Genomic DNA, 12,425 nt, shown 5'->3' with positions numbered 1-12,425 from the left:
CCTAGCCCAACCCCCTGCAACCCACTGGAAATCCTGAATTGGGGCAAGAGGAATCCCTTTGCTTTTCCCCCAGTCTGGCCAGTGTGTGTGGCCACCACCTCACTGAAAGACCCCCCCAACCCACTTTTCCGCCCAGTATCTGTAGGAAGGGGCCGTGGGGGCGAAGCACAGCTAGTGTGTCTCCCATATCCTCCAACATTTCTCCAATGAAAACAGGGACCATGGTAATTTTATTCTTTATACCCCTCCCACCTGACTGGGTTGCCCCAATCCACTCTGGGCAGCTTCCAACATATATAAAAACATATTCAAACATTTAAAAAAACTTCCCTCTACAGGATTGTCTTCAGGTGGCTCAGGGGCCGGATAACTCCATCCCCTCCAACATTTCTCCCATGAAAATAGGGGCATCCCAAGATTTACCCAATGAAAATAAGGATGTCGTATTCCATACCCCCCGCAAAAAAATTCAGTGAAACTAGGTACGTCCTAAGGAAAAGTGCGACATTCAGGGATCAAATCAGAAACCGGAACGGCTTATCTAAATCAGGGGCATCCCTGGAAAATAGGTCCCCCCAAGGAAAAAGTCCCCCCAAGGAAGAGGCCAGGGGCCAAGCAGGCAGATAAGGGCCAGCATTTGTGTCCTCAGCCAGGCATCATATAGAAGGAATGCAAAGAAGGACCGGTTTCCTAAACCCACAGAAGTGAAATGGAAGGCGGACCTTACCCGGAATTCTCCAAGGACAGAATCCGTCCGGAGAGAGCAAGAATCGATGACCTGGAGAGGAGGAGGGAGGAATGTCAAAGCAAGACTCTCCGAAGAGCTTGTTACGCAGGAAGAACCTTCTGTTAGTTTGCATCTTGAAGGGGACATGGATCTGCAAACTTCTCTGGGCCATAAATGGAGCCTCCTGGCTGACCAGAGGCCACCACCTGCCTCCTCCGCTCTTCCCGGAGGCATTTTGGTGGGCTGCAGGCATGGCCTGCAATCCTGCACCAGGCAAAGCGTCTGGTGCAGAGTTCGGAGTGGTGCCTCTACCTGGGCTGTGACACCAAGCTCAGCATGGCGACTCCAAGGGCATCTCAGGACACAAAGGGACTACAAATCCCAACATGCAAGGCACAGTCCTAAGCCCAGGGGATCCCTCCCGCTGATTAAAAGCCTGAGCCTGGAAATCAGGAGCTCAGGAAATGAAGACAAGGCAGCGACTCAACCATCCGTTAAGTGAAGAATATTGCAAGACTACAGAACCCAACATGCAGTGCTCACACTCAGCACCTGCATCAAACAGAATGAAGCCATCCTGAAAAATTTCTCCTCTGCAAATTTTAGTGGTAAATATTCAGTGGATCCTCAAATATTCTTTAGACGACATAGTTGGTGGTATCTAACAGGAGAGCCATCCAAGAGGTTTTTCTCCAAGAGCAATACTGAGTAATCAGGCATACTGTAAACTGCTTTGATTTTTTTTTTAGGATACAGTATAGTGGTATATAAATATATTTATAAAAATAAACTCCTCCTGAACAAAATCACCTCAAATGAACTTGTGACACAACCAATAAGATGTGTTAGGAATGGGAGAATAGATCCATTTCAGTTTCTCTTTTTTCCCATTTTAAACTCAGTTTCCCACATCAATTTGCTTTTCTTTTTTTTAAAGTCCTCATAAAAACTCTTTGGCATTTTACTACAAATTTCTCCTTGTGTTCACAGCCTTGTGTGCCATTTATAATAATAATAATAATAATAATAATAATAATAATAATAATAATAATAATAATAATTTATTATTTATACCCCACCCATCTGGCCGGGTTCCCCCAGCCACTCTGGGCGGCTTCCAAAGAAACAGAAATTCTAAAATACAGAAATCCATCAAACATTAAAAGCTTCCCTAAACAGGGCTGCCTTGAGATGCCTTCTAAAGGTCTGGTAATTGTTCTCTTTGACCTCTAGTGGGAGGGCATTCCACAGGGTGGGTGCCACTACTGAGAAGGCCCTCTGCCTGGTTCCCTGTAACTTGGCTTCTCGTAATGAGGGAACCGCCAGAAGGCCCTCGGAGCTGGACCTCAGTGTCCGGGCCGAACGATGGGGGTGGAGACGCTCCTTCAGGTATATTTTGCCTTCAATATCCAGGGGTTTATTTACAGAGCAATTTCCCCTAATATAATGCATTTTTTTGTATGTAATTTTCATCAAGACGTGCATCTATGCGCGCAGTTTGTCCTAGTCCTGTCTCTGCCTCTTACTTGGCTAGAGAATTGCAAAACCTCAAAAGGCTGCTTTGGAAAGTGTGGAGTAGCTTGGTTTGCCTTGAAATTATTATATTTATTCTTTATTATTTATTTTATGTGAACTGAATCTCATTTCTCCCCATCCCTAGAAACAGTCCCCAAAGTGGGCGCTCCCTGAGCCCAACTTACTGTGATGAATACGGGCTCGTCGAACAGCTCCATCGGGGATTCAAAGACATTGAAGAAAAAGGTCTGTGGGCAACAGAAAGAAACATGGGTGCTGCACCCATCACCCATGGGTGCATCCATGCACACATAAGACATCGCATACAAGACCACAATGGACGACAGTGAAGCCTGCCTGAAAGGATCACCGAAAGACAACTCCTCAAGCCCCCCCAAAAAACAATTTTATCTTGTTCTGTCCTGTTCCTCCCCAAATCTAAAGGCCATGTACATTTATGAAAGATGCTCAAGGTTGAGCTTTAGAAGCGCGTCCTAGGAACATGCCAGTCAGTAATCACACAGTTCAGAGTTGGAATTAACTAGAATCATAGAATGATAGAGTTGGAAGAGACCACAAGGGCCATCCAGTCCAACCCCCTGCCAAGCTGGAAACACCATCAAAGCATTCTTGACATATGCCTGTCAAGCCTCTGCTTAAAGACCTCCAAAGAAGGAGACTCCACCACACTCCTTGGCAGCAAATTCCACTGCCAAACAGCTCTTACTGTCAGGAAGTTCTTCCTAATGTTTAGGTGGAATCTTCTTTCTTGAAGTTTGAATCCATTGCTCTGTGTCCGCTTCTCTGGAGCAGCAGAAAACAATCTTTCTCCCTCCTCCATATGACATCCTTTCATATATTTGAACATGGCTATCAGATCACCCCTTAACCTTCTCTTCTCCAGGCTAAACATACCCAGCTCCCTAAGCCGTTCCTCATAAGGATTCGTTTCCAGGCCTTTGACCATTTTGGTTGCCCTCCTCTGGACACGTTCCAGCTTGTCAGTATCCTTCTTGAACTGTGGTGCCCAGAACTGGACACAGTACTCCAGGTGAGGTCTGACCAGAGCAGAATACAGTGGTACTATTACTTCCCTAGATCTAGATGCTATACTCCTATTGATGCAGCCCGGAATTGCATTGGCTAGGAACATGCCAGTCAGTAATCACACAGTTCAAAGATGGAATTAACTAGGGTTGCCATATTTCAAAAAGTAATGGAGGGTGGAGCAAGCTTGCTTTCTCCTGCTTTGGGAGGTGGGACTCGAACCCAGGGCTTCAAGTTACAAGAAAGGAGAATCCAATTCAACCTCAGGAAGAACTTTCTGACAGTCGAAGCTGTTTGATGATAGAATGGACTCCCTCTGAAGGTGGTGGACTCTCCTTTGCTGGAGGATTTTAAGCAGAGATCGGGGATTCTTTTGCTGCGATTCCTGCACTTGTCCCCACCCAGAAATACTAAGCGAGCCTCTCCTTTTCCTCTTTGGCCTCCTCAAAGGAGCAGCAGAAGAGCATTGCTAGCCGGACAAAGGGGAGCCACCTAGTCCAGCCTCCTGTTCTCACAGTGGCCACCCAGATGCCCCCCCAGGGAACCCCCAAAGCAGCACCCGAGCGCAACCTCCTCACCTCATCAAAGACGGGGCAGTTCCCTTTGCGGATCCTGGTCCTCTTGGTCTGCCCAGCAGCCGTGACCTTCACCACAGACTTGATGTTGAGTCCAGGAAGCTGCCGGCCTTCGATGACTCGCACCCGGATCTGGAAGCCACAAAGTTGCAGAAGAAGCAGGTTGCCATCGGCATCCTCAGGGACTCCAAAAGCCGAGTCAGTTCCCCAAAAGGAGAAGCATCGAAAGAGCCCAGGGTCAGCTGAGTCAGGCCAAAAGGGGCCCATCTAGTTCAGCGTCCTGTTCTCCAGCCAGATTTCCATTCGGAGACGCCAGGTTGCCCCCGGCGCACACTGAACACGTGTGACATTGTGCACACGTGTTGTGCACGCGGTGGAGGGGACCGAGTGCTCTGGAGGTGCCAGCCCCTGGGCTTGCGACATGCACCATGCATCGCACACACAATGTCACACATGTGCAATGCATGATGGGCCACCTCAAGACCAAAGGGGCCCAAATGTGGAGGGAGCCAAGGTGCCTTGCACCTGTTCCCCCTGGAAACCCGCAATCAGGATTCGAGCAGAACACACTCTGACCCCCTACAGTTCCCAGCAACTGCCATCCAGGGACATCTGCAGCTTCTGACAAGGCAGGGAGAAGTAGCCTTTGTGGTTAGCAGCCATTGAAAGCCTCGGCTCCTCCCCGAACTTTTCCAGGCTCCTTTCCAAGCCATCCAAGCTAGCAGCCAGCCCGGCCGCCTTTGCAGACAAATTCTGTAAGTCCAACTAACGTGTGCAAAGAAGGATCTCCTTTGATCTGGGCTCATCTTGCATAACATTCTTCTGCCTCAGGGCCAGAAGTCAGGCCAAGAGGAGGGACGGCAGAGTTTGCAAGTTCAGGTGCAGGGGGAGGGGGACGATCTGGGGAGAGGGCGGTTGATCACCTGGAAGTCTTGTGGCTTGTTGGACAGGAGCTTTTGGGAGGCGCCTCTCCTCCTCTTGGTCCCGTGGACCACGTGCGATGGGGGCTTCTTGGGCAGGGAGACTTGATCCGACGCCGAGGGTCCCGTGGAAGGATCAGCTTCATCGCCCGTCCCAAGGGGGTCCTCAGACTCTTCCTCGCCAGCTGTATCTGGAGGGAACAGGGAACAGGGTTGTTTGGAAAGCAGCAGCTCCCAAACCTTTGGGCATCCCCTCGGTACCACAGACTCATTCCCACCACCCTGTAAAAAGCATAATTCAGAATAGCTGACCAATGTAATAAATAAATAAATAAACAAAAACCAGAGCATGACGCAAGGGAAATTGTCTCGTACTAACCTGTCACCGTGTCCAGCTCAACGGGGGTTGGATTTGGCTCTGGGGGGGCAGGAGGCGGAAACAAAGGAGCAGCCCCAGGAGGCGGGACATAGGAGGCTTGCAGGATGAGACACGCCTGAGGAGTAAAGAAGATGCCTGATGGAATTGGGGTGCTCTGAGCCTTGACCCAGCACACCAGGGTGCTCCCTCTGAATCCTGGTGAGGCTCAGGTTTGCAAGAGGGCAATTGTGGTCTGCAAAGCAATGTCCTGCTTCACATAGAACACTGAGACAAACCATTGCTTCCTTCTGCAAAGTCTGGCTTGCTTCGCAGCTGCTCTTTGCTCTATTGCTTGTTGAGCACCTGGAGCTCAGGGGAGTCGTCAAACAACCTACGGACAAGGAAGTGTTCTGGGTTCACAGGTAACCCCAAGCCAGGGTTAAAACAAGCCATGGTTTCGAGTAGTGAATTGTTCAGCTGTGGGGCAGGATTCCAGTGATTAAGCAAACCATGCCTTAGTAAACCGTGGTGTTACTTGCAAACCAGTAAACCTTAGTTTCATAAGTCACAGCTTGGTGTTATTTGCAAACCAGGCCAGTCACTTTTAATTGCCTTCATGCAAGTAATGTCTTGTTGAGTTTGGCCTTCAAAGTAGCCTCTTCTGCCAGATGCAAAACCAATCTCATGTTGCACCCATTTGGGTGGAAAATATAAAATCGAGCCAGCTGGAAGCATTCTAAGACTCAACCCAACTGCAGATCTTGGCACGCATCTTTTATTTATTTTTTTATTTTTTTTAAATTTTAACCTTTATTTCGTATTTTATAATTACAAACGAGATCATAAAACATATACCATAAATCATAAATTATATATCAAAGTTACATAACAAAATCGTAGAGCATAAATCAATGAGGTAGAAAAAGAAGTAGAAGAGAAAAAAAGGAAAAAAAGAAAAAAAGGGGAAAAAAAGAAGAAGAAAAAAAAAGGAGTATAGCATATATATATACTCCCATGCATATGTAATATGTGTGCATACACATATACATATACATACCAGATAAAAAACAACACTTACATAAACATAGAAATATAATACAGATTAAAAAAGAAAAAAAAAAGGGGGGGAAACATATTTCCTATTGTTTGAACATTGCTTCCCTTTATCAGTTCTACTTTGTCCTGCTTTATCTCTATCCCCGCATTATCTACCAAATTAACATTTCCTCCATTAATTACCCATTTGTTATTCATCCTATATGTATTTTACTCAAAGCATATCACCAAACTTGTGTTTATTTTCTCCTTTTTAAAATACTCTTCAACATATTTCCATTCTGCTTTACTTTTCTGTATCGGGATATCTCTAATTGCTGCTGTCATCTTTGCTAAGTTCATGAATTCCACTAATTTTACTTGCCATTCACCAATTGTTGGTACTTTCTCTCCTTTCCAGTTCTTTGCTATAAGAAGGCGAGCTGCAGCACATGCATATAATAATATATTTTTCCTATCGTTAGGGAAATTATCTGGCACCATACTCAATAACATTATCTCTGGTTTTTTCTCAAATGTAAACTTAAGCATCTTTTTTAATTTTTCATACACATTGTTCCAAAATTCATGTATTTTATCACACAGCCACCAGCAATGGTAATAATTTCCTAATTTCTTTTTGCATTTCCAACATTCTTTCGAATTAGTTTTATAAATTTTTGCTATCTTTTCCGGTGTGAGATGCCACCTGTATATTATCTTCATCATGTTCTCTTTTATATTTGAACAAGCTGTAAATTTCATGCCTTCCCTCCACAAATTATCCCATTGCTTTCTGAATATCGGTCTTCCTAAATCTTGTGCCCACCTTATCATTGTACATTTGACTTCTTCGTCTTTCAATTCCCACTCTAACAAGTGGCTGTATAATTTTGCTAATAGTTTACTTTCATTATCTAACAAGATCTCCTGTAATTTAGATTTGTTATCTATAAAACCAATTTCCCTGTGCTTGTTTAAAAGACTCTGCATCTGATGGTATTGCAGCCAGCTCGAACACTTATCCTTGATCTCATAATACGGTTTCAATATTAATTTCCCATTTTCCTTAATCAATAATTTTTGATAAGTTAGCCATCTTTTATCATAAGTTCTACTACATACGGCCGTCATCTCTAAAGGTGATGTCCACCAAGGCGTTTTCGGTTCCAACAGGTGTTTATAGTCCATCCAGATCTTTAATAATGCTTTTTTGAAAACGTGATCTGAGAATTCTTTTGGGTTTCCTCTCTTTTCATTTAATAAATATGTGTGCCAGCCTGCTAAATTTCTAAACCCTTCCAAATCCAAAATTTCTTTATCTTCCAATTTTATCCAATCCTTGACCCAGCACAAGCCTGCCGCGGCATAATAGATCTTTAAGTCTGGGACTCCCCACCCCCCTCTTTCCTCAATGTCAGTAAGTAACCTAAATTGAATCCTAGCTTTTTTCCCCTCCCATATAAATTTACTTAAATCCCTTCTCCAATTCTCGAAAACCTCTTTTTTATCTATAATAGGAAGCATTTGAAAAAGAAATAACATTTTGGGTAAGACTGACATTTTGATTGCCGCAATTTTGGCTGAGAATGATAATTTCAAATTTCCCCATCTTTCTAAATCTTTTTTAATGGATTTCCAAATTTTTGCATAATTATTTTCGAATAAATTAATATTATTTGTTGTTATTTCAATTCCTAGATACTTTACTTTCTTCACGATTTCCCACTCTGTTATTGCTTTTATCTCCTCTTCATCTTGTCCTCTTATATTTTTGACCAATATTTTAGTTTTTTTCCAATTTATCCTTAATCCTGCCACCTCTCCATATTTTTGTAGCGCCAATTCAAGATTTTTTATTGAATCCTTTGGATCTTCTACCATTATTACTACATCATCAGCGAATGCTTTAATTTTAAACACATTGTTTTTCACTTTGATCCCTTTAATGTTCTCATCCTCCTTTATTATTTTCAACAGGCATTCTATTGTTAGCACAAACAGGAGAGGAGACAGTGGACACCCCTGGCGTGTCCCCCTTGACACTTCGAATTCATCTGATAATTCCCCGTTGATAATTAATTTCGCTACTTGCCTTTTATATATTGCGTTTATACCTTGGAAGAATTTCCCCTCTATTCCTACTTTCACCATCATTTTTTTCATATAATTCCAATTTACATGATCAAAAGCTTTCTCTGCGTCCAGGAATATAAACGCTACTTTTTTCCCAGGGTTCCAATCCAGAAACTCTATAAGATCTAATACAATTCTCACATTTCTGCTCATCTTCCTTTTTGGTAGGAAACCCTGCTGATCTGCTCCTATAATTCTACTAAGAATCCCTTTCAAGCGATTTGCTAAAATTCCGGCGAAAATTTTATAATCTGAATTCAGTAGGGAGATGGGCCTAAAATTTTCCACCTGATCATTACTTTTATCTCCTTTAAGTATTAACGTTATAAACGCCTCTTGCCAGGTTTTGGGGGTGACGCCATCCTCCAATATTTTATTTACTAATTTTTGATACATCCCTTCTAATTCTGATCTGAATACTTTATAATGTAAATTTGAAAGACCATCAGGTCCCGGTGATTTTCCTATTTTGAGTTTACCTATGTTTTCATGAATCTCTTGTATTGTTATTGGGTTATTTAAGATTCTCTTTTCTTCTTCACTTATTTGTGGTACTTTACAATTTTTTAAATATTCTTCTATTTTCGCCTCCTCTACCTTCCTCCCTGTATATAATTTCTTGTAATATTTCACAAAGCATTTTTGTATGTCTTCTCTTTTAATCCAATTTTCTCCCCCGTTTCTAATATTTGTAATTGTTTGCCCGTTTTGTTGTTTCCTTAACCTCCATGCCAATACTTATTTTTACCATCAGATGTGATTCAGCAGCCGGCCACTAAGGGGCAGCCCGCAACCACTCATATCAAGACCCAGCAATTCAAGATTGTATGAGCAGGCAGATTCGCAAATCCTGGTACTTTGGCTCCGTATCGCTTGCAGGCTGCTTCCCACCAGTGATGGATAATTTCCTAGCTGTGCAAACAATTCAGCAGCAGAATAGGCAGGCCAGCAAGGAAATGAGACAGAGTCGCCTTCTTTGACCCTGAAGGTTTCCGAAGAAAAGCTTGACTGGAATAATCTCTCAGCGATGCTTCCAAGGAACGTGATTCTGGCCACTCGGCCAGAGATATTGCTCCTTCGCCAAAGACCCTGAGAAGCAGGCTCGAACCGTGAAGCTCTAAGGTCCAGGAGCCTGATTGCCAAAGGTCTTTTCATACAGGAGATCTGGGAAGCCCTGACGCAGGATCCGAGCAAAGACCCAGGGCCGTCTTTACCTGGGGGTGCAAGGGGTGCGGGGCACCTGGGCACCAAATTCTGAGGGGCGCCAGGCACCCGCCGCTGAAGCCACCTAAGTATATTGTATTGAGCTGCTTTGCGGCAGCAGCACCTTAGACACAACTGATCTCACGCCGCCTGCTTGCTATTGCTGCTGCAGGGAAAGTGCTCCGGAAAGCCTCGCTCACCAAAGCCGGGAGGAAGGGGAGTGACAGGAAAGAGGGAGAGACAGACAGAAAGAGAGAGCGCCTATCTAGCGACAGGAGCGCGCGCAGGCTCCAGAACCTTCCCAAGAAGAACTTATATATGTGCGCTCACAAGGGCCCTCCCAGCTCCTCTAGAAAAAAAGGTTGCTCCCACAATGAAGGGCTGCCTGAGATGGCTCTCCCATGCATGAACACAATGCTCGCCCGTCTCATCTTTCAGACACCTCCCTACGACCGTAAGCGCATGCGTGGAGTCTTTACACGGACTCCCAAAGTGTTCTTTGCCTGCTTTAGAAAAGCTGGTTTTAAACAACAACAAAAAACACAAAGAAAACCTCATTTTGGAGCCATGCAGGCTTGAGCGCTAGTTGTCAAATGATAATAGCGACATAAGCATAATAAAAGTTAATTTGGGGGCAAAAACTAAATTTGGGGGCACTGGGTGGATCTTTGCAGCCTGGCAGTGCATAGGCTAAAGATGGCCCTGCAAAGACCACCCCCCCCCCAATTACTCAGGGTCTGAAGGAGGATTTCCTCTAGGCTGTCCCGACTCTCCCTACATTTCGCTTTCACTAGATGACCCCGTTGGGTTCTAACATTGAGAGAGTCAGGGGAGAGGCCCTCTCTGCTTCCACACCATGCAAAATGTTTTACTCTTCTATCTTGTCACCTGTCACTCTCCTCCAAAGAGTCACTCCATCCCCTTGATTGTTCCGGCTGCCCTTTTCTGAAGATGGTCCGGCTCCCTTTTGAGCTGAGGCAACCAGAATTGTGCCCACGTGGGGTCACACCATCAATTTGCACAACAGCACCACGATATCGTCGGTTTTGTGTTCAATTCCTTCCCTAAATAATCCCCTCATAGAGGAAGGGGTGTGGCTCAGCAAAAGCCCCCGGGTTCAATCCCTGGCATCTCCAGGTAAGACTGCGAAAGGATCCTGCCTGAAACCCTGGAGAGCTGCTGCCAGTCAGTGCAGGCACTTCTGAGCTAGATGGACCAACATTTGGACTCCATATGAGGGCTCTTTCTCTGCTCCTATGCTCATGTTGGCCGTGGACCCTCCTTCATTGTTGGCTTTTGAAGAGAGCTTGGGTGGCCGTCTGCCAGGAATTATTTAGCTGTGATCCTCGGGGTTAGATTAGATGACTCTTGGGGGTCCCTTCCAACTCTATGATTCTGTGTTCCTCCACCCTCCCCTTAAAAAGCACTGTCCGTCAGTGTAGACAATTCTGAGCTAGATAGGCCAGTGGTTTGGCTCATTATAAGGCAGCCTTTTATGCTCCTGCTGTAGACCAAAGGCTCATCCACACTTGTCCTGTACCTAGAAAGCATGAATCCAAGAGGTTTCCCCCTTGCCTCACTCCTTTCCCAAGGAAAATCAGCTCTTCAGCTCTGAATCAGAGCAAACATCAATCTGGAGAAAGCCCGGATTGCTGTTTGCTCCGATTGAGCACTAGAGAGTCGTTTTCCTGTGGGGAAAAGCAGTGGGGCAACAGCATAAGGACAATCCCTGCATGGCTCTTTCCTTGGACTCCCCAGCTCTATTTCCTGACCCGTCTTTGCCCCTTTACAGCGCATAAAGTGAGTTTAGGATTCTTGGTCCCCATCTGCAATGCATCGTCATCTCTGAACAACTGAGAAATCCATGTTGATCTGTTTCGGAGTCGGTTAAGGGAACTGATCTCCTGGAAGGGCAATGGAACGAAGGCAGCCAGAGGGACCATTCCCATCAAATAAAAGGGACTCCAGGGAACTGAGGCCGGAAGCAGCCAAGTTCCTTGCACACAAACATCCTCCCCGCTGAGGAACTCAGAAGGACTTCCCCCTTGCCGTAAGCCAGGCCAACAGTTGCCAACCCACAAAGGAAACTCATTTTAGAAAGAAGAGGAACAAAACTTGTTCAACTCGCGGATGGAGAAGAAAACTAAGACAAACTCATCTCTTCTCTACCCAAACTGGAAGTGGAAATTTGGGGTCGATTAGGTTGTGGTCCCTTCCTAAATAACTGTCTTTTCTGCATGTCAGTGCAAAAGAGCCTTAATCCTGGGGGGGGGGGGTTTCCCCAAAAGATGGGTGGAGGTCCTAAGCCAGGACACACCCTTTCCGCTATGCTGTGTTCACACAGCTGGACTGGAATTTATTTTATTTACTTTGTAAAAAATTATACACGGCTTGACTGTCAAAAAAACAACAACCTCAAAGTATTTTACAAAAAAGATAAAGGAAAAGGACAAAAAATGAAGTTAAAATGGCACAAAAAATGAAGTTAAAATGACAATAGACTAAAAGCGATTAAAACTAGCATCAACTTTCCGAACATCTGGGTACGCCTGTCCAAAAAGAATGTTTTTAGCAGGACCAGGAAAAATTAGAGGGAAGGTGCCAGCCAGGGGTCAAGAGGTCACCCTAATGCCAGTCATGAATGCAGGAAGAACAGAGGAAATTGCCTGATACCGAGTCAGACCATTGGTCCATCTGGCTCAATATTGTCCACACTGACTGGCAGCAGCTCTCTAGCATTTGAGGCAGGGGACAGTTCCAAGCCTGCCTGGAGATGCCTTTGGGGATTGATCCTGGCCCCTTCTGCATGCAAAGAGCTACAGCCCCTTCCCAGTAGCATAGCATGGAGGGCACAGGGGCAATTGCCCCGGGTGCAACATGGTTAGGGGCGCCAAATTTCACACACCCCG

At 45.1% G+C, this 12,425-nt stretch overlaps 1 protein-coding gene across 14 annotated transcripts in view; it reads right to left on the bottom strand.

Moving 5' to 3' along the window:
* Positions 1 to 12,425, bottom strand: part of DYSF (dysferlin) — a 181,420-nt gene that overhangs the window by 135,792 nt on the left and 33,203 nt on the right. For all 14 annotated transcript variants that reach the window (XM_060278297.2, XM_060278292.2, XM_060278298.2 and 11 more), the window contains exons 5-9: positions 5,164 to 5,278; positions 4,788 to 4,975; positions 3,868 to 3,996; positions 2,428 to 2,490; positions 728 to 778 (exon numbers count right to left, since the gene is read on the bottom strand). In XM_060278297.2, the coding sequence (XP_060134280.2) occupies positions 728 to 778; positions 2,428 to 2,490; positions 3,868 to 3,996; positions 4,788 to 4,975; positions 5,164 to 5,278 (546 nt within the window). The remainder of the gene's footprint in view (positions 1 to 727; positions 779 to 2,427; positions 2,491 to 3,867; positions 3,997 to 4,787; positions 4,976 to 5,163; positions 5,279 to 12,425) is intronic.

The sequence above is a fragment of the Zootoca vivipara genome, chromosome Z1 (genome assembly GCF_965207765.1).
Source record: "Zootoca vivipara chromosome Z1, rZooViv2.hap1.1, whole genome shotgun sequence".
Classification (NCBI taxonomy): Eukaryota; Metazoa; Chordata; class Lepidosauria; order Squamata; family Lacertidae; genus Zootoca; species Zootoca vivipara.
This window is presented reverse-complemented; position numbering and strand designations above follow the sequence as displayed.